This window comes from Lepidochelys kempii, chromosome 1 (genome assembly GCF_965140265.1).
Source record: "Lepidochelys kempii isolate rLepKem1 chromosome 1, rLepKem1.hap2, whole genome shotgun sequence".
Lineage (NCBI taxonomy): Eukaryota > Metazoa > Chordata > Testudines > Cheloniidae > Lepidochelys > Lepidochelys kempii.
The window spans coordinates 227,976,058-227,998,447 of record NC_133256.1 but is presented as its reverse complement, the minus strand read 5'-3'; the positions used below and the strand labels follow the sequence as shown (position 1 = coordinate 227,998,447).

General features: G+C 43.4%; 1 protein-coding gene across 4 annotated transcripts in view; it reads right to left on the bottom strand.

Annotated features, from left to right (window-relative positions):
- Positions 1-22,390, bottom strand: part of SULT4A1 (sulfotransferase family 4A member 1) — a 41,913-nt gene that overhangs the window by 5,786 nt on the left and 13,737 nt on the right. For 3 of the 4 annotated variants that reach the window (XR_012155554.1, XM_073316665.1, XM_073316657.1), the window contains 5 exons: positions 10,512-10,642; positions 7,357-7,437; positions 7,121-7,247; positions 4,027-4,121; positions 3,299-3,437 (listed from right to left, as the gene is read on the bottom strand). Coding sequence is in view for 3 of the 4 variants with exons in the window: in XM_073316665.1 (XP_073172766.1) it covers positions 3,299-3,437; positions 4,027-4,121; positions 7,121-7,247; positions 7,357-7,437; positions 10,512-10,642 (573 nt within the window). In the remaining variant the exon portion in view is untranslated. The remainder of the gene's footprint in view (positions 1-3,298; positions 3,438-4,026; positions 4,122-7,120; positions 7,248-7,356; positions 7,438-10,511; positions 10,643-22,390) is intronic. The other variant, XM_073316675.1, reaches the window with a different exon arrangement.

Genomic DNA, 22,390 nt, shown 5'->3' with positions numbered 1-22,390 from the left:
GTGGATCTAGCCCTGTGTATTTTTTGCAGTGAGACAAAGACAGAAACTGGGAGTGAGGGGGTGGGGGGAGTCCTTTAACTCGACCTGCTAACTCATGTGAAAACTACGAACTGCTTTGTTTTCACTAGGATTTTACCTTGTTACTTAACTTGAGCTAAGAATGCCCCTTTTTTGCCAGTGAACACACAGTCTATGAGGTTAGTGAAAATTATTATTATACCTGTTTTCAGATAGGTGAACGGAGGCACACAAAGGCTCAAACTCACTGAGCAAGTTAAATACAAAGTAGGGAATGGATCTCAGGAACTCTGATTCCCAGTCTGCTACTCAAATAACTGCACTGCCTCTCTAAAGTATATAGGGTGTCTTTCCATGCCAGGCTTGCAGAGTAACAGATTTTTCAGATGAAAATAAGGAGCTGCCTTATGAAGATTGATCACGTGCTAATGTCATGCTAATATTCAAAAAAGGCCAGTGGGATGATCTAGGTGATTGTAGTTAGCCTGATGTCAGTCCTGAGCAAAATCATGGAAAAAGCTGATACAGGATTCAGTCAATACAGAACTAAAGGAGGGGAATTAATGCCAGTCAGCATGAATTTATGGAAAACAGATCCTGTCAGACAAGCCTGTTTTCATTCTATGATGAGACTACATGTTTGGTTGATAAAGGTAACCATGTAGATGTAATATACTTACACTTTTGTAAGGCATTTGACTTAGTATGACACAACATTCTGGTAAAAAAAATAGCACTATGCACTATCCGGAGAGCGTACAAGAAATGGACTAAGAACAGGCTAACTGACAGAGCTCAAAAAGTCATTGTCAATGGCAAACCATTATTGAATAGGGATGCTTCTAGTGAGATTCTGCAGGGATCATACTAAGCCCAATGCTGTTCAGTATTTTTATCAATGATTGGGAAGTAAAAATATAATCACTGCTTATAAAAATTGTGGCTGATACAAAGATTGCAGAGTGGTAAATAATGATGAGGACAGATAATTGTACAGAGTAATCTGTATCACTTGGTAACCTGGGCCCATTCAAACAAAATGCAAGATCAAACATCCAGGAACAAGGAATGCAGGCCGTACCTACAGAATGGAGATCGGTATCCTGGGAAGCAGCAACTCTGAAAAGTATTTAGGAGTCATAATGGATAAATACCGTGAGTTCCCCGTGTGCTGTTGTGGCAAAAAGGGCTAATGCTATCCTTGGATGTATAAACAGGGGAGTGGTGAGTAGGAGTAAGAAGGTGAGACCAATATTGGGATCCTGTTTACAGTTCTGGTGTCCATGTTTTTACAAGGATGTTGAAAGATTGTAAAGGGTGAAGAAAGCGCCACAAAAGTGGTTTGAGGGCTGGAGAAAATACTTACAGAGATTTAAAGAACTCAATCTCTTTAGCTTCTCAAAAAGAAGATTGAAAGGTAAATTGATTTGTGTGTGTAAGAACTGTCACAGGGAGAAAACACCAGGTACTACAGAGCAGTTTAATCTAGCACAGTGGTCTCCAACCTTTTTATGCTCAAGATCACTTTTTGAATCTAAGGGCAATCGAGGATTTACCCTGCCCCTTCCCCAAAGCCCCACCCTGCTCACTCTGTCAGCAGCAGGTATGGGGTGCTGGCTCTGGGAGGGGGCTCTGGGCTGGGGCAGAGTGTTGGGGTTCAGGAGGGGGTATAGGGTGCTTGCTCTGGGAGGGGAGTCAGGGCTGGGCCTTGGGGTGCAGGAGGAGATTCAGGGTGCAGAAGGAGGTATGGGGTGCTGGCTCTGGGAGGGGGCTCAGGCCTGGGAGTTGGAGTGCAGGAGGGGGCTTGGGGTCCTGGCTCTGGAAAGGGGCGCAGGGTGGGGCTTGGGGTGCGGGAGGGGGTTCAGGCTGCAGGAGGAGGTATGGGGTGCTGGCTTTGGGAGGGGGCTGGGGTGCGGCCTCACACTGGGCAGCACTTACCTCTGGCAGCTCCCGGTCGATGGCGGGTGCAGCGAGGCTAAGGCAGCCCCACACTGCTCCAGGAAGGGGCCAATGCACCCCTGCAGCCCCTGGGGGAGGCATGTGGCTCCACACACTACCTCTCCCTGCGAGCACCGCTCCCGCAGCTCTCCTGGCCAATGGGAGCTGCGGGCGTGGTGCCTGCAGGCAGGAGCAGCACATGGAGGGAGAGCCCTGCCCTCCCCCGGGGGCTGCAGGACTGCACTGGCTGCTTCCGGGAGTGGCATGAAGCTGGGGTAGGCAGGGAGTCTGCCTTAGCGGCAGCCACACTGTGCCACCGGAGATCACGATCGACTGGGAGACCCTCTAGGATCGACCAGTCGATCGCCATCAACCGGTTGGTGACCACTGATCTAGCAGATAAAGTTATAACAAGAACCGAGGGTTGGAAGCTGAAGCCTGGCAAATTCAAGAGTCCAAGGGTAGGCAACCCATGGCACGCGTGCCAAAGGTGGCACGCAAGCTGATTTTCAGTGGCACTCACACTGCCCGGGTCCTGGCCACCGGTCTGGGGGGCTCTGCATTTTAATTTTATTTTAAATGAAGCTTCTTAAACATTTTAAAAAACTTATTTACTTTACATACAACAATAGTTTAGTTATATATTATAGACTTATAGAAAGAGACCTTCTAAAAACGTTAAAATGTATTACTGGCATGCAAAACCTTAAATTAGAGTGAATAATTGAAGACCCAGCACACCACTTCTGAAAGGTTGCCGACCCCTGCTTTAGTCAAACACTAGTTATTGGGCTCAATGCAGCAGTAACTGAGTGAAATTCTATGGCCTGTGTTATACCAGAGGTCAGACTAGATGATCTAATCTAATGGTCCCTTCTGGCCTTAAAATGTAGTGGTTATCTTTGCTGATGCTAGATATTCATCTTCTTCTTACAACCAGGTTGTTTTGGTTGTTGGGTTTTTTTTCAATCAAATACCTCTTTTAGGGCCAAATTTATCACTTATATAAGCAGAGACAACACATTTAAAGTCAGTGGTGTTGCACCCACTTGCACCAATGCTGAAGTTGGCCCAATACCGTTAAAATATTTGTAAATATGCAATGTTCATCCTGGATGTTTTTATTTTCTTTTAAATCACATTCACTCCTTCTTTGTCCCAATACTAAACAGTCAAAGTTCCTATCAGACTAATGATAATTTTCCCTCTGATGTTTCAATAACATTTTAGTGTAGATTGAATTTAAGACAATAATTTGCTAACACATCCTGTACGTTATCAATCCATCACTTATCCTTTTGCGACACCCACTTGAAGAAGTTGCTGTGTATATGACACATACCCCTGCCAACTGGAAGGGCTTCTGCATTACAGCACTGATCAATGAGTTGGTGGCAATGTTCCACCATGGATTCCAGCTGTGCTTTGTCATAAGAAACTCCCAAGAATCTCACCAACTGCTCAACCATTGTTGCAAGGTCCTGTAAGAAAGTATTTAAAAACAAGTAAAAGTCAATAGACTTCAAGATTAAATATACGAATGCAAAAAATGTGTTGAAGTGGAGTTAAGGCTGCAACCGCAAAATAGCATCCTGTGCGGCTTGTTTGCCCTTCCTGAGTGTGAAAGTTGAATCCCCCAGACTCAAATGTTGGAAAACCAGCAAATGCCAGGGGAAGAAACATAGATGCCTAGGAAACCTGAGGTGCCTGCAAGGCCTGGTGTGAGTTTTGTGGATCGAAATGGAGCCCAAACTGAGACTTTGGTGCCTAAACCCGTGACTTAGATATCTACATCTGGTATTTAAGCGCATAAGTAGCTTTGTGGATCTGGCCTTAAATCCTTATTAAGGCTCTTAAATAAATTACCTGATTTTCAAAAAGTGCTGAGAAACTTCACAGCTTACATGAAAGTCGGTGGACGCTGCTGGTGATCAATGGTTTGAAAAATTAGGCCACACGTTTGGGAGTTCAAGTATGGACTCAGGAGTCTGACTTTAGACTCCCAATTTGATGAATCTAAGTCACGATCAATATCAGGCAATAGAAAATTCTTTATAATATCTGGTTTACCTTGTGCATATCTTCATACTTGAGGAAAAGAACATTGGAGTCCGTGTGATGTTCCCAGAATTCTTGCACATGCTCAAACCATGAACCATATCCTACTGCAGAGACAGAGAACATTATAACTGACGAGGAATATGATCAATATTCTTATGAGTCCCTCTTGAACAGGAACTGAGGAAAATAAGTACCTTTGAATGGCTGAAGCACTTTATACTTCCAAGGGAATTTTGTTTGTTTCTGCACTGTTTCTATTCCTAATAAGGAACATCACTGAAATAGAGCATAGTCTCCATCAGTGTTGATGAGATCTTAACACCTTCACAGAGAGCTGATTTGCCCTAAAGGCATGTTATTATGGCTCTGCATTCAATGCAAAAGGCCACCGTGTTGCATGATGAGCACTCTTTTGAGATCAAGAATACTGATGCATTGCTCATGAGTAGAAAGGGAGCCAGCAGAAAAAATGTGCCTGCAGATTCCCAATCACTATGCATATTACTGAATGGGAATGAGAGGACATTCCTGCAGTTTACATGTCACACTGCAGTCCACTTTCCTTTCGCTTGGCTACACTCTGCAGAACATAGCTTCGAGGGAGAGTAGTGTAGATGGTCTTAGAAACCATTATCCACATTTGATAAAAGATTCCTCCTCACTGCATTCCTATGTGCAATGCAATTTCTAGGGTCAACATTTTCTTTCTTACTTAAGAAAGTAGTGAGGAAATGGCCCTATACATCCAAATGTTGTTCTGGAAACAAAAGTGAAAATCAAAAATAAAAATCTATAACCAGGAAATTCTACATACAGTTAAATCTTTCCCCTCCCCAGTGCCCCAAAATCTAAATTTACTGTCTTGTTTCTGTTGCTTTTAAATTGTCTAGGAGCACTTCTGCTCATCCAAAAGAATATCAGTACTTAGGCCCAGAACTTTATCTCACTTACACTGGTGTAAATCCAGAATACATCCATTGACTTCAGTCAATGTACACCAATGTAATAAAGATCAGACACTGGTCCCTACAATCTGAGAAAAAAATGTCTTTTGCTGCAAATTTTATCAGAAGAAAATATATTTGGGTACACCATCCAGACAAAAATACATTCTGAAAATTTGTTAATTTATCTGTTTGTCATCTATCATAATTTCTAATGAGTATTTCAAATCATCAAGAAGTAGGATTTGTGTAAAACAGGTGAACATTTTTCCACTTTTTGCACAAAACGTCTTGTCATCTGACTATGCGCAATTTTCTTTTCAAATTATGTTTTTCCATGAATTCAACAAAGTAGCTATACAAAATAAGAAAATATTCCACTTCTGAACTTCGCATTTTTAATTTAATAATGGGCTCATTTTTACTTCACAAAGGGGCCTGTTTTCATGTGAAAATTCACAAAACACAGGTCATTTTCCAGCAAAACACACCCATTTTCAATGTATATAACAGTATGTGAAAAATTTGAGCTCTTTCTGTTGTTATGACTATTTCACACGCCTCTAAATATGTGTTTATATTAGGTCTACAAATTGGTGAAGCAAAAAATGTCACACAGGATAGCTCAATACCGGCTGCTCCTAACCCAAGCCGGGTGGATTTGATGGTACAGAGCAGCAAGCATTTAAGACAGTGTTGACAGGTTACCATTATCTTATATGAGGAAAGCCTCTCAAATCTTCAGGGGATGATGCTACAGAATGAGGCGGTTCTCTGACTTCATCCCCATGCCCTGAAACTAAAGAGCCACCATGAAGAGAAGGTGTGCGGAGGGGTTTCTACAGGGCCAGGATGGGAGAGGGATGGAGGGAGAATGATGTCATGTTGGCTCAGTCCTCTTCCTCCAGAAAAACTTTGGCTAAAGGAGCAGGTTTTCTTCTCCTTTCATTCCCTTCCAGGGGAAAAAACTGAGGGCATGACATGGTCCTTAGTTAAATGTATTACACTATAAAAGGCCCCATTTGCACAGTTATAGGAACATAGAAAGTGTTATAATGTTTTACTGACTCTGTGATGTTGGGTTAAATCACATACCTGGGGCAAGATAACTGAACTAGCTTGAGTTTAAAGCACTCAGGGCTTGTCTACACTGGCAATTTACAGCGCTGCAACTTTCTCATTATGGGGTGTGAAAAAACATCCCCCCTGAGCGCAGCAAGTTTCAGCGCTGAAAAGCGCCAGTGTAGACAGTGCCCCAGCGCTGGGAGCTGCGCACCTCATGGAGGTGGTTTTTTTAGAGCGCTGGGAGAGCTCTCTCCCAGCACTCTGGCATGACCACACAAGCCACGTTAAAGTGCCACTGTGGCAGCACTTTAGCGATGCCAGTGTAGACTAGCCCTAACTGCCTGGAGCTAGAGATTTTTGTGTGTGGATGGGAGTCAGGTTTGGGGCAATACTCAAGTCATACTTTGAGCTAACAATGCAGTATAGACAAGCCCATAGAAACTGCCATTGTGAAACAAGCCAATAGTCCATCTTGTCTGGGTATATTGTTTCCTACAGTGGCCAGAACCAGATATTTCAGAGGAAGGCATAAAACCTCCATAATACCCTTAATTTTACGATAGCACAATGTAGCTACGGTGTGCTCCACTGCAGATAGGCTGAAGGGTATTCCCACATAGTGCCTGATCCCTTCTTCTTGACTATGACAAAAACTTTCACCCTTAGCTTGGTCCAATCCTGTGAGGAGCAGAGTGACTCCCAAGAGGTGATGAGTGCCATCAACATCCACTGAAATCATCAGGAGCTGAGGATGCTTGGTAATTCCCACAAGGCACCTGGCACATTGCAGGATTAGGCCTTGATTGACCTCACTGAGAGTTTTGCCTGAGTAAGCTGCTGCAAGACTGAATCCATAGTGCCCAATACTGCAGTCTGTGCAATTGTTTAGATAACATGATGACAGTTTGCATCTACATGGAGAAATTCTACAGTCTGAATCCATCCATTAAAAATCAGTTGGCAGTGCCCATGAAACAACTAAAATATCACCAGAAATATAATCATATACCAGTATTATAATAATAATATATAGAATGCAGAGGTAAAAATAAATGGATAATAGATTGCATCATGCACAGAGAAAAGTTCCTTACACTTGTCATTCATAAACCTTCGACAGAATTCTTGAAATGTTCCTCTGTAGCTCATGGTTCTTAGGGAGCGGTGAAACTGGTAATAGGACACTACCAGGTCTTTGGGGTTGCGAGCCATGTATATTACCTACGAAAGTGAAAACAATTCATGTTATTAAAAGCATATTTCCTTCACTTCACAAACCATGCAAGCACCAGTGGGTGGTACAGCTAATCAAACACCAATTCATTTTTACCTTGGAATCACCATTATGGAGGTCTGAAGGCAAAAACCGATATGGTAGGTGGCTTTTTATGAGGCGAGGAGATGTGAGCTCCTAAAAGAAAATGGAAGCAGAAAACATTTCTCACTGCAGATAAGTTGGCTGGCATTTCTTTCTAAATTGTCAAATGTAAAGTATCCTTACTGCACTGCTTTACATTGACAAACTCACTGCTCAAACTAACGAGGATTCGGGGCGAAGAATTTGATTATGGTTTTCCATTTGTTTCCAAACGTCAAAAGTTAAGATAATGAGACTTTGCAGCAATTGGTCATTTCCAAATCTCTTACCTTCTTTTTACCAACGGATTTTTCACGATGAGGAGTGGGATTTTCTGAAGCATTTTGGGTCTGGCTAATTCTGCTGCCATTTAAGTTAATATCAATGAGAGCAGAGTTAGCTGGACATGGAGCACTTTTGCAAATCCCACCCTAAATTTCTTCACCAACATTTTTCTTTATTTCACTCATGCACTTTAAAGTACATTCAGAATTAGGCCCAGGCAAAGCACTCAATCAAATGATTTATCAGTGTTGGGTCAATATTTTAAAAACAGAACTTTTTAAACTTTGAGACAGTTACTGTATTGTTACTTGAATAAGCTACTGGCAGTTAAAATCATAGGGATTTATATTTATAGAGGTGTTACCTGCAATGTAGCTCTCTGTATGCAATCTAACACTAAGCTCATTCACTATTATTATTTGTATTGTGGTAGCTCCTAGGAACCCTGTTCATGGACCAAGACCCCATTTTGCTAGGTGCTGTACAAACATAACAAAAAGATGGTCCCTGCCCTAAAGAGCTTACATTCTAAGGCCACATCTACACCACAGGTGCTAATGGTGTAGCTACAGCACCAGCTATGCCACTGTAACCCCACAGTGCAGACTGAGACTACAGTGATAGAAGGGGGTTTCCCTAATGGTGTAGGAACTCCACCTCCCTGAGTGATGGTAGCTAGGTTGACAGAAGCATTCTTCCATTGACCTAGCTGCATCTACACTGAGGGTTAGATCAGCATAGCTACTGCATTGAGTGGATTGAATTTTTCACACCCTTGAGCACCACAACTATGTTAACCTAAGTTTTAAGCGTAGACCCCTAGACTTTAAGGTCAGAAGGGACCATCATGATTGTGTAGTCTGACCTTCTGCACATTACAGGCCACAGAACCTTGCCTACCCACTCCTGCAATAGACCCATAAGCTCTGACTGAGTTACTGAAGTCCTCAAATCACGATTTAAAGACTTCAAGTTACAGAGAATCTGCCATTTACACTAGTTTAAACCTGCAAGAGACCCGTGCCCCACGCTGCAGAGGAATGTGAACACCCCCCTCTCCCTGGCGAGAGACTCTGCTAATCTGAGCTGGGGGAAAAATCCTTCCCAACCTCAAATATGGTGATCAGTTAGATCATGAGCATTTGGGCAAGCCCCATTAGCCAGACACCTGGGAAAGAATCCCCTGTAGTAACTCAGAGCCCTCACCAGCTTCTGTCCCATCACCAACGGTTGGAGATAGTTGCAGATTGGCTACATGCTGTTGTAGACAGTCCCATCATACCATCCCTTCCATAAAATTTATCATGCTCAGTCTTGAAGCCAGTTAGGCTTTTTGTTTCCCTTGGAAAGCTGTTCCAGAACTTTACTCCTTTGATAGTGAGAAACCTTAATCTAATTTCAAGTCTAAACTTGCTGATGGCCAGTTTATATCCATTTGTTCTTGTGTCCACATTGGCACTTAACTTAAATAACTCCTCTCCCTCCCTGGTATTTATCCCTCTGATGTATTTATAGAGAGCAATTGTATCTCCCCCCAACCTTCTTTTGGTTAGGCTAAACAAGCCAAGCTCTTTGATTCTCCTCTCATAAGGTATATTTTCCATTTCTCTGATCATCCTTCTCTGCACCTGTTCCAGTTTGAATTAATCTTTCTTAAACATGGGAGACCAGAATTTCAGTCAGTATTCCAGATGAGTCTGAACATATTGGCAATAACACTTCCCTATCTCTACTGGAAATATCTCACCTGATGCATCCTAGAACTGCATTAACCTTTTTCACGGCCAAATCACATTGGCAGCTCATAGTTATCCTGCAATCAACCAATACACTCAGGTCTTTCTCCTTCTCTGCTGCTTCCAAGTGAGAAGTCCCCAGTTTACAACAAAAATTCTTTTTGTTAGTCACTAAGTGCATGACCTTGCACTTTGCACTATTAAGTTTCATCCTATTTCTATTACTCCAGTTTTCAAGGTAGTACAAATCTTCTTTTATGATATTCCTGGCCTCCTCTGTATTGGCAATATCTCCCAGCTTCGTATTGCCCAACATCCGCAAATTCTATTAGCACATTCCCACTTTTTGCGCCAAGGTCATCAATAAAAACGTTAAATAAGATTGGTCCCAAGACTGATCTCTGAGGAACTAGTAACCTACCCCAGCCTGATAGTTCATCTTTCAGTATGACCTGTTGTAGTCTTCTCTTTAACCAGTTCCTTATCTACCTTTCAATTCCCAAATTAATTCCCATCTTCTCCAATCTAACTAATAATTTCCATGTGGAACTGTATCAAATTCCTTACTGAAATCCAGGTATGTTAGGTCTACTGCATTTCCTTTGTCTAACAGACCAACCCCAAGTCACTAGTCCTCATAACCACTTCTCAAAGGTGCAGATGGCATTTCGTTCAAAATATTCTGTACTCCCCAAACCACCGTAGAGACATCCAGGTGTTTGTCTCTCACCCACTCCTGGCAGAAACTTTTATGCAGATCCAGCAAGGGGAAGGAGAAGCTAGGGAACAAACCAGAGCTACCTGATTTGAGTCACCTTTACTTACATAAGCAAAGGGAAGAACTGGGCCTTTTATATTCAGGGCACCCGCATCAAAGGCATTTACGTCACCAAGTAACATATTTAAAAACATAACGAAGTACAGTAAAACATTACAATAAAATATTTTTAAAAATAATAAACCAATAAAATTCTGAATCATTAAAATAAATTGAGCAGGTCAAGTGACAAAAAGGACAAAAAAATGGGATGGGAGGGAATGGTAATAAATATGGGGATAAGAAAAAGCACCTGAATGTGGAAAGACTTTCAGTGAAGTCAACTGTACCTTGATGATGTCCAGACCAGGCTGAGGATACTCTAGCACTGGAAGCTGTTCATCTATATTCATTAATCCAATCTCATCAGGGTCAGCTCCCTGACTCACTAGATATACCACTTCCTGTAGCAAGCCTGTGCCTCCAAAGATAAACCAAACAACAAAAGAGAAGATATTGTATTATAATCCTTATTTAAACAGAAACACCTGAAAGCAAAGACCTAAACATACAAATAATAATAACTATGTCCTTGAAAGTTTTCTGAAAACTAATATCTAGAGCTACTGTAAGTGCTAATGATATTGGATCTATCCCTCCAGCTGTGTTTTAAACATAAGATCTTCTTCCCTGTAAAATGTCCAAGTTATTTCCTTGAGTAGTTTAAATGTAAATATTTAAATATAAATAGAGTTTCCCAGCATCTTTAATCTCATAACATTTTACCCACATTAGTGAAAATTCACAGCATAAATGTGAGGTAGGTAAATATTATATCCATTTTAGAGATGAAGAATTGAGGTACACAGAGATTGTCCAGGGTCACACATCAGTAATGGGAACAGACACCCTTTCCAGTTCTAAATATTAGGTAACACTACCACTTTGTATGCACACTGCGGTCTTATGTAGAGTAGAGTTTTTGATCTTGTTGTAACTTGAGAATTTACTGATTCTCAGTTAACTCATATTAACTATACAGGAACAACTTGTTCCTGGACAGAAAGGTTTGTTGCTGGTGGTGGTTCACCCTCGTCAATTAATTTGAGTACAATAGGACCAAAAACTCTAATCTAGACAAGGGTTGAAAGCATTGGCCCTTCCTCTTGCAGAGAAGACTCTCTCTGACGTTAGAACTGAAATGGTGGCTGGAAAGGTGCAAAATTGGACGCCCTTAAACCTTATCTTCTGGTTGGCAATCAGTGCAATGTTCTATCAAATGGAATGGAACAGGTCATTTTCAACATATCAGGAAACTTAGTGAATTCTCAATTAGGATTTCTTAATCCCAAATGAGGTGAAAAAAAAATCTCAACCCCACCACTGCTGCACTTTAAGAGGTTGTTCAGTAAATGCGTGAGTGCAGCTGGTATGAAATCACAGCCTGGGAGGCACATTTCTGGGAGTTGCTTTCCAGAGTGAGCCCTGTAAATGTTAAGACTGATGAGACCCATTTCACCGATTTACCTGCCAGCTGAGTACAGGGTAATTAGAATGACTCGGAAGAAGTTCCTTTATATTATAACACCTCTGTCAGTGACCCGACTTGTGCTCCATTTACAACATCCCTTCAAACTCTTCACTCCGCTCCGCATTCTAAAGTGCAGCAGGTATTTTTATACATTAAAATTAATGTACATACGGCACTTCGTTATTAGTCCTTGTTACTCCGTGAGCACCTCACTTTTCCTCATTAAACATTTCGGACACAAGACATCCTGATCTTCTGTAATTTATTTCTGCTTTCTAAATTCCACTTGCAAAGAAAGATGCTGTTACAGCAACCTCAGTCCATAAGGAGAAAATGTATACCTGTTCAGGGATCAACATTAGCACTGGAGCTTTGTATACGACTGTCATCTCCAGCTCAGCTGCTCTACATACAAACAAGAAGTCACATTCATAGTACTCAGGTGTGTTTGGATTGGTGGCGTTAGTGGCAGGGACGGATGGAAGCTTGAACTCTGCTGCAGGCTCCCTGTTGACCTTGTGGTTAGCCAATCAGATAACTAAGGAGAGATAACTCCCATATGGTACCCTCTGTGGCTGCTGGTGAAGAGCCACTCCTGAAGGAGCCAGACTGCTAGGGGAGAAGATGACCAGCAAGCCACTCTGCCACCATGGCACTCTCAAGTTCTACATAGATCTTGCACCATCCACTGGTGTGGGAGGTTATGCTTCCTGCCTCTTCCCTGATGGGGTGGGTCAGCAAGCCACACTCTCCCATGGAACAATGAAAAGGGAAATCTGAATTTTAAAAAAATCAGTGTTTTCTGCCCCATATATTATATGGGTTTTTTCCCCCCACATAGGAGAAAATATGCTCTTAGCAACTCACATGTCCTCAAATTGTCTGCTAGGCATCTGCAAGAAATGTATCGGAAGTAGTTAGCTGTTTAGAAAGATTATTCTGGATACCACAGGGAGGGAAGTCTGGTGATTGTGTGCAGTGCAGACACTCAACAGTGCTTAGGCTTGCACATAAAAGTGAGAGGGTGGATCAAATTGGTGAATTTCAATAATAATAATCAGCACTTCTGCAGTGCTATACAACTTCACACCACCCTTCACACACCAGCTGTCCTCATGACATACCTATCCCTGTCTTACAGATGAAAAAATGGAGACAGAGAGGTCAAGTAGTTTGCCTCCAGCTAAGCATAGAACTCAGAAGTCCCTGGCCCCCAGGCTTACATTCAGGACATTGAACCATGCTTCTTCCTGTCATGAACATTCTGCTGTTTTTCATCTTACCTTTCCAGGTGCTGGGCTTGAGTCTCATTCACACCAACACTCATTTACACTGCTCTCGTCTTTCAGGACCTCAGGGTTAATGAGAATTAGGTCCCTTTTATTTAAGGGAAAACTTGCTGCTAACTCTGAGGTCTTCCTCTTCCTTGGCCCTAATCCAGCACTACCTCTCCTCACACCCAAAACCCTCATGCATTTATACATGCTTTATTCTATGTTTGGTGTGGTTGTCTGTGGGGTTAAAAAAAATATTAAGGGCAATTACCTCAATAAAAATATTTATTTAAAAACAAAAACATCCGTACATTTTTATAATTTATTGTTAAACAAAACCTAAAATGATGGATTTAAACAAAGTCGACAGCGCACCTTTAAATACAATAGAACCTCAGAGTTACGAACACTTTGGGAATGGAGGCTGTTTCTAATTCTGAAATGTTTGGTTTCAGAGTAACAGCCGTGTTAGAGCTCACGAAAGCTCATGCTCAAATAAATTGGTTAGTCTCTAAGGTGCCACAAGTACTCCTTTTCTTTCTGAAATGTTTGTAACTCTGAACAAAACATTATGGCCGTTCTTTCAAAAGTTTACAACTGAACACTGACTTAATACAGCTTTGAAACTTTACTATGAAGAAGAAAAATGCTGCTTTCCCTTTATTATTTTAGTAGTTTACATTTAATACAGTAGTGTACTGTATTCCCGCCCCCCCCCCCATTTTTTTTTTTTTTTTGGTCTCTTCTGCTGCCTGATTGTGTATTTCTGGTTCCAAATGAGGTGTGTGGTTGACTGGTCAGTTTGTAACTCTGAGGTTTTAATATACTTTTAGTATAGAATTTAGGGTTTAATCAGCTGTGTGTGCAGATGTATGAGGAGAATCATCTGATCTAGGAGGAGTTAGAGTAATAATCTGCTGGAGTTCCAGAAAGTAACAGTGGAACCTGGGATTTTCAAAGGAGACTAAGGGAATTAGGTAAATGGGTCCCATTGAATTTCAGTTTCCTTTGACAATCCCAGTCTATAAGAAAACTCAGCTGGATCTTTTGGTAGAGGGGCCAGATCTTTGGCTATGGGCAAGGAGCATCCAATGAGATTTTTTTAGGGAGGAGGAGGTGAGCTGGAGGGGGGGAAAGCAATTACAAAGATGATACAAAGCTCACCTTTGCACTATGTAGTCCTGAGCCCCTGCTGCATGGAGGGCCAATCCTCTGCCATAAATTAGAGCAACTTGAGTATTACTCACATCCTTCCATCGGTGCAACTGAAGGACAGAGGCAGTTGCAAAGCTAACGTGCACGCACAACAGAGCTTTACTTAGGTGCAACTGGAAGGACCTCGTGCATCTTTTGGGTTATACAACATCTTCTATGCAAAATGCTTCCCTGTAACATTTTTTTGTGTTTCACTCATGGTGTTGCACAGAAAGAAAATACTCAGTGACAGAAGGGATTAGGCTCTTAACCTTTGGGAATGAAACACTAGATGCACCAAACATTAGTACCCGCTCCATCCATCCTTCCCCCATCCAGCAAAGACTGTCAGCCCTCTCAGCTGCAAGATCATATGCCACAATGGACTCACACTGCATTTATATTTATTCAACACCAATTAAATCAAAGCTAACAGAGTCAGCCAGCATCTGGGGTATTGAAGCACACTGTGTTCTTTAAATAGCTCCCACTGACCATCTTTCTTTAGTGTCAATGTACATTCCAAGGGAAAAGATGCCACAGCCGGGAACTGTGATTTTCTGGGAGGCTCATACAAATTATATTGGAACCTATGTTCTCCTCCTGCATAACCACACAGTAAGAGGTACAAAATAATCCACAATCACAGCAGTTTTAAAGTTTGGCAGTTGGGCTGTATTCTCCCTTCTGGTTGCTGTCTGTGGGTTACAGGGTTTCAGAGCCTGTGCTCCAGCCTAAGCCTGAACATCTACACTGCAATTTTTAGCCCTGCAGCCCGAGCCCTGTGCACCTGAGTCAGCTAACCTGGGTAGAGTTGCAATTAAAAAGAGACCCTGGCAGCTCTGGTCGGCCGTTAAAAATCTGGTCAGCGGCACAGTGGGGGCCCCAGGGCCGGCTCCGCAGCTCCCATTCGCTGGGAAACACGACCAATGCGAGCTGTGGGAGCGGCGCCTATGGGCGCGAGGGCAGCGCATGGAGCCTCCCTGGCTGTCTATGCATCTAGGGGCTACAGGGTCTTGGCAGCCAATTCCCAGGAGCCGCGGTAAGTACTGCTGGGACCCCGCACTCTGAACCCTCTCCCACACCCCAACCTCCTGCCCCAGCCCAGAGCCCCCTCCCACAACCAAACTCCCTCCTGGAGCTTGCACCCCCCTCAACACCCCAACCCCCTGCCCCAGTCCCCTCCTGCATCCCAAACCCCTCATCCCTGGCCCCACCCCAGAGCCCACACCCCCAGTGGGAGCCCTCACCCCCCCTGCACCCCAGCCCCCTGCCCCAGCCCAGTGTCCCCTCCCACAACAAAACTCCCTCCTGGAGCTTGCACCCCCCTGAACACACCAACCCTCTGCCCCAGTCCCCTCCTGCATCCCAAACCCCTCATCCCCAGCCCCACACCCCCAGCAGGAGCCCTCACCCCCCTGCACCCCAACCCCTGCCCCATCCTGGAGCCTCCTCCTGCACCTCAAACTGCTCATCACCAGCCCCATCCCAGAGCCCACACACTTTCCCACACTCCGAACCCCTTGGTCCCAGCCTGAGCCCCCTCGTCCACCCCAAACTCTTCATCCCTGGCCCCACCCCAGAATCTGCACCCCCAGCCAGAGTCCTCACCCCCCCACATACCAACCCCCTGCCCCAGCCCAGAGCCCTCTCCTGCACCCTGAACCCCTCTTTTCTGGCTCCACCCCAGAGCCTGCACCCCCAGCCCAGAGCCCATACCCACCACCCCACCCCACCCCAATCCCCTGCCCCAGCTCGATGAAAGTGAGTGAGGGTGGGGAAGAGCGAGCAACGGAGGGAGGGGGAATAGAGTGACCACGGGCGGGTCACACCCTAGAACCAGGCCAGCCGACCAGAGACCAGAAATGTACAAGAGACCCTAGCCGTGGCTTCCCAAGGCAAGCATGAGAAGGAACTCACCTAGCCATGATCCTCCTAGGGCCAACACCCCAGAAATAGTAGTACAAACTAGTTTATAGCCATGCTGCCAATTAACAGTGTGCACTCTGTGAACTACTCCAGAGGAAGTCACAGAACACTAAAGAGTAGTTAATGATGCTTCAAGAATGCTCAATGCTACTTCATTTTTTTAAAAAAAGATAGAATTTAATCTGTGTAAGAGGGTGAAAATATATTTTAAAGCAGCTGTTCTCTGGCTCCTCCCACTGTTCTCTAGCCAATCTCCCCTTTTCCCATATGGCCATCTGGCTACATACATTTTCTGTGGAAGGGAAAAATGGCAGCTGTAAAGTAAGAAACATCCTATGATATCTTCTTTCCTCCCCATGTGGTCAACTGTAACTTGTCCAGAACTGTGTTTTTCTCCAAGTCACATAACAGGGGACAAAGCTGACCTGAGCCCTTTCATATATTCCTTTCTTAACCCCCTATTTTTGAAAGTGTTATGGAAAAATATAATAAAGGTAGGCATATTTTTTCTAGGTATTCATGTTAACACTAGCAGTTTTCCAGTGCAGCCCGTTAGTCTCGCCTCTATTGATCCATCAGTGCTTGGTCAAATTTCAGCTAATACAATACAATGGTACCATTAAGACTCATATTTCTTTTATAGCTTCAGTAAATGCAAGTGCTTATTAAAATGAGGGATGCTAAAACTACGATAGACTGACTGAGCAAATGCTGTCAACAAATTCTCTACCTAGTTCGGTTAATTGCTTGCAAGGTGATTTTCCCTTTCCCTTCAAATGCTCAATCAATAGGAATTTGCCTGAGAAGGACAGAGGTAACACTGCATAAGGACTTAAGGATCTGGTACTGTGTGTTTAATAATTTGGCCTAACAATAAAATAAAGCTGTACTGGATGCCATATTTCCCTAGTTCTTCTGCTATGAATCACCTACTTAGGACCCACGATTCACATTTTGATTTGAATGGGAGTTTTCCTGAGTAAGAACTAAGGCCTACATTTTTCAAAGCAATTAGTGATTTTACCTCCATTTTTGGGTGCCCACCATCAGACACATTAGAGGGCCTGATTTGAAACAAGTGCTGAGCACTCACCGTCTGAAAACAAGGCTCATTTAAAGTGACATAACTTGGGCACTCCTCCATAGAAACTACATCTCCTGCAGCCAAGTCTAGTGTCTTAACCATCAGACCAACTTTAAGGCATAAGATAAATGCTTCATTTACAGATCCAAGGTTGGTAAGAGAATATCTGCTGGTGACAGAGACAGGATTTCAAGCTTCCACAGACCTGTTCTTCAAGTCTGGGAAAGACACTCAAGAGTGTCACAGCTAATACAAGGTAGAACAAATTGTTAAACATGAGGGATTAACACATGTTGCAAGAGACCATTCAAGGTGAAATGAAGAGTTAACACCTCTTCAGTTGTCAGACAAAGGAGAGTTAGTGGGTTACAGCCTGTGTAATGAGCCGTAAAATCCAGTGTCTTGATTTTTAGCGTCTAGCAAAGTTACGAACTTATGCTCCCAGACTCATCTTTTGAAGGTGTTGTGCAGGTTTCCTTTAGGATGAGGACAGAGAGGTCAGATATGGAGTGATCATTTTGTGAAAAGTGTTCACCCACAGGTGATACGGAGTTTTTGTCTTTTATTGTTTTTCTGTGTGCATTCATTAGTGTGTGTAGTGATAGTCTCATTTCACCGACAAAGTTGTTACTGGGACATTTAGTGCACTGGATGAGGTACACCACATGTTGTGATAAGCCTGTGTAGGACCCATAGATCTTGACAGGTGTATTGTGGGGAATATTGATCATCGTAGAAGTGGAGATATGTCTGCAGGTTTTGCATCTGTTGTTATAGCAGGGTCTGGTGCCACTTTGAGTTGGTGTGTCCTGGTCTGTGGGGAGCTTGCTTCTGATGACCTTGGCGAGATTGGGGGGTTGTTTGAAGGCCAAAAGAGGGGGTTTGGGAAAGATTTCTTTCAGGATGAGGTCCCCATTGAGTATGGGTTGTAACTGTTTATTGCAAGTGTTCTCAAACTTCATTGCACTGCGACTCCCTTCTGACAACAAAAATTACTACATGACCCCAGGAGGAGGGACTGAAGCCTGATTCCGCCTGATTCCCACTGCCCTGGGTTGGGGAGCCAAACCCCGAGCTCCACTGCCTTGGGCGGAGAAGGGATCAAAGTTGAAGCCCCAGGGCTTCAGCCCCAACCAGGGGGTCTGTAAGCAGAGCCCAGCCACGCACGGCTGAATCCCCCAGGCTTCAGCTTTGGCCCTGGGCGGTGGGGCTCAGGCTTCACCCCGATCCCCAGCAAGTCTAAGCCAGACCTGGCGACCCCATTAAAATGGAGTCACGACCCACTTTGGGGTCCCAACCCACAGTTTGAGCACTGCTGGTTTAATGACACCCCATGTGGGTTCCAGCGTGGGGTGGCAGGTGACAACTAGGAGTGTGCGGTCGGTGGTGTGGGGTTTTTTTCTGTACTGAAGCAGGTTCTCTCAGTGGCCCTTTCATAATGCGATCTGCTTCACTGGTGTAGTGTCCTTGTTTGGTGAAGGCAGTTTTAAATGATCCATGTAAACTGATTTCAGTTATTTTACTTCCATTTTAAAAAGAAAGCCAATGAGCCACATTCTGTTTTCCAATGGAGATACTCCAGAGTTACATCAGTGTAACTGAGGGCTTGTGTCCCTGGAGACTTAACCCTGGTCTACACTGTGGGGGGAGGGATCTATCTAAGTTACGCAACTTCAGCTACGTGAATAACGTAGCTGAAGTCGACGTACTTTGATTGACTTACAGTGGTGTCTCCACCGCAGTGAGTTTGCTGCTGCTCCCCGGTCGACTCTGCCTGTGCCTCTTGCGGCGCTGGAGTACAGGAGTCAACGGGAGAGCGCTCGGGGGTCGATTTATCGTGTCTAGACTAGTGAAGGCATACCCTTAGTGCACGTGAGGGTGTGAATGTACATCACACTAGCTTGCTACACACTAAGCCACCATGTGGATCCTGCTACTGCGCACTAAAGTTCTGCAGTGCGCTTTAATGTACTGCTGTTTGAATAGATCAAAGTGCACTACAGAAGTGTTAGTGTGCAGTAGCCGGGTTCAGATGGCCAGCTAGTGTACCGCAGGCTAATGTGCTCTAGATGTGCACCCCAGCTTGTCATTCACTAAAACTCCGTGTAAACAAGCCCTGAGAGAATCAGTCCTGGTATGTCTTGTTGGGCTGCCTTTTAATTGTTTCCCCATAAGCTGCAAACAGCAATCTATCAAAACCACAGACTGGAATCCCTTTAGGCCAGTGATGTTTCCTCATTGACACAAAACTGTTACTGTACAGAGCTATTTACATACAAGTATTATTCATATAATTATTATTAGTCTCTTATAATATCATATCCTAAAGAAATACTTCAATAAACTGGTTATAACACCAATGACATTTTTAACTAATGTATTAAACTACTTTTACAAATCTTTAATGTTACAATGGTCTCAATCTTTATTCTCCTTTGTTTCTGCATGCAATTTCCATAGGAGAGAATGGAGAGGCATAGCACTAAGCCAAAATGCATCTCAGATAAGAGGCTGGCTGAAAAGGCTTTCCCAGTTTCATACAGCAATGCAGAGGTAGTGCTGAGTAGTACAACATGGAGGAACAGTGGAAGCTCAGAAAAGAGGACCCATCCACACGTGCGTTTTGTGCATGTTAGGAACACTAACGGCCAGATCTTCTGGTCTGCTGATTTTAAACTCTGCACAGTGGGGGGCATTATTCCCTGATTTATTCCCTAATTATCTGTCCCCAGCCCTGATGCAGGTTAAAGCAGCAGCTGCTCTAACCTGCATCAGTAGGCAACAGTCCACACACTTCAGTCCTCTGGTTGAGGATAGCTGAAGCACAGTGTGTTTCAGCCACACCTCTTGCATGTCCCTTCCCAGCCTCATTACGCTCTCGGCCCTAGGCATTTTGGGAAGTGGGGCAGAAGCAGTCTTGCCGACCCCATGCATTCAAAAACATAACCCAGTCCCCCCAAAACATAAGATTGCTTAAAAATTGTGAGATTTAAAAAACAACACATTTTGGTTTCTTTTAATTTGCCTCCTGAATTATGAGCCTCTGGGGATCATATTTTCAAGTTTTTCACCACAACCCTAAGGGCCAGAAAATTACTTTCTGAAAACGAAAGAAGAGATTCACCCATAGTTCCCTGAGACCCAGAGCTTTAACAATAAATGCCATCTATCACACGACTTGTGATAAAATTATGAGCCCCAACTGTGGACTTCACTAATAACAGAAAATCCCCCACTGGAGAGATGTGGGTGATTTTCACTACTTTTTTGCTGCTGGACCCCAGAGCAGGGGAGAGAATCTGCCCCTGGGACCACACTCTTTAATACTGTACAGTAATTCGATACCAAGGTGAATAGTATTTTAGAAATTGGATGAAGAGAAGAAAATACCACAGAGTAAACAGTTTGCTTGGTCAGTGTGGCCCAGGTAACATCACTGCCAAAAATAGGATAGAAAATCATTTTCTAAACTAATCACTCCATCCAGATTAATCAGTCTTGAAAATAGTTGCCTACTACTGGTTTTATACAGCTTTACCTGGTCCACCCTGAATGGGAAAGCCACATTAACCCATGTTTGAAGAAACCATTTTCAAACCGTTTCTTTACATGGGTAGAATTCCAGTGTAAAGGGACCCAAAGATGCAGTCAAGTGAGAAGGAAGTATGAACAGCACCATGATTACTTCTTCTAGGCATTTTAATATCAACAGTCACTCAGGTGTTCAGTTGTGTAGTTAACTGGGACTCAAAGAGGAACAGAGTATGGCAGTGTGCTTATCCCCTTAAATCTCGGCTATCTAAATGTAACACTCTACCATGGCATAGATATACACAAGACCTATGATGTCAGAATAACAAGCAAAAAAATAGTAAAAGGGCTCTGTAAAGAAAAAGAACAATATAAACCAGGTACATGACCATATCCACAGATAATCCAGTCCTATTACTTGCTTTTCCAGCCTTCCCTCCAGGGCTTCCCTTTGGTGAAGATTACCTCTGTGACTCTGAGTGATTCAGAGGTACTACCTAATATTAGAACCTGGAACAGGAACCAGTGTTGAGAATGCAGGAGACCTGCAGTCACAATGAGAGGAAGATCAACTGGACAGTAAGAAGCTTTGGGGGGGAAACATGTTCTTTATACACTATTCAGGGCAGGGTCTGCCTTCCTATGTATTTGAAAAACACCTGGAATATTCTAGGCATATAAAATAACAGTAATAATCCCAGTTAGTGTTTACACCCACGGCAGGATCTATAGAGCCTCAAATCTCAACTCCTCTACAGCACTGTTAGTGAGGTGAGGGCTCTTATACAACTGTCATCAACTGTGTCCTATATCCAGCTGCCTCTGGCAGTTTCAGTCCCATTCTCATTCTAGAGCCTATTCTAAAAAGATGCCAGAACTGTATCCTGGTGCGTTACCTTAGCAGCACCTAAACCATGCTTGGGCTGCAGTTCTGACTCCTCCCACACTGTTTAACTCCCCTGCATTTTCAGAAAGGTGACATAATGTTCTGTAGAGGGCAATGATGCAGAAAAGAATCTTGTCCTAATGCCAATTTTTTCACAATCCCTGTTTAGGATGCCATTTGCTTTAAATCAGTTAGTACCATTTAGTTATCTTCAGCACCATTGGTTTCAGGGGGCTGAAACCATTGTCTTTATCCTGGCATATAGAGACCCTTAATGTGGCCCCTTAATCTGTGGCCTCACAATGTGTGCTGGAACTGACAAGCAGGGGATGAGAAGGCAGGAGATGTTACTGCATCCAGCCTTTTCTATGAAACCAGTCATTTCCCATGTGCTAGTCACTGCTAGAAGCATGCTTGTCAGTTCTGAAAGTGCTCCCTTCTCATTCAAACTCATACAGCTTTCTTTTGTAGTCAGAAGGGAATTTCCATGGCCCAGTTTGAAATCTGCTTCAGGAAAGTCATCAGCAAAAACCTACCCACACTGGTGTGCATTTGCATATATTTTTGAAGATGAATATCAAGAAGCCAGTCCACCCACAGTGCCATGTAAATGCGCTGCAGGCAAGAGCCATATGTGCAAAAAATAAGAAATAAGCACCTCAGTGTTTTAAACATTTTAAGAAATGTTGCTCCCCCTCCAGGCATGGCATTACTTCACAATCATCTAGCAATAAGGATGCTACTGTATTAATCATACACAGACAAAATGGTAAAACATTTTTGTATCAAACTGGGTTTTT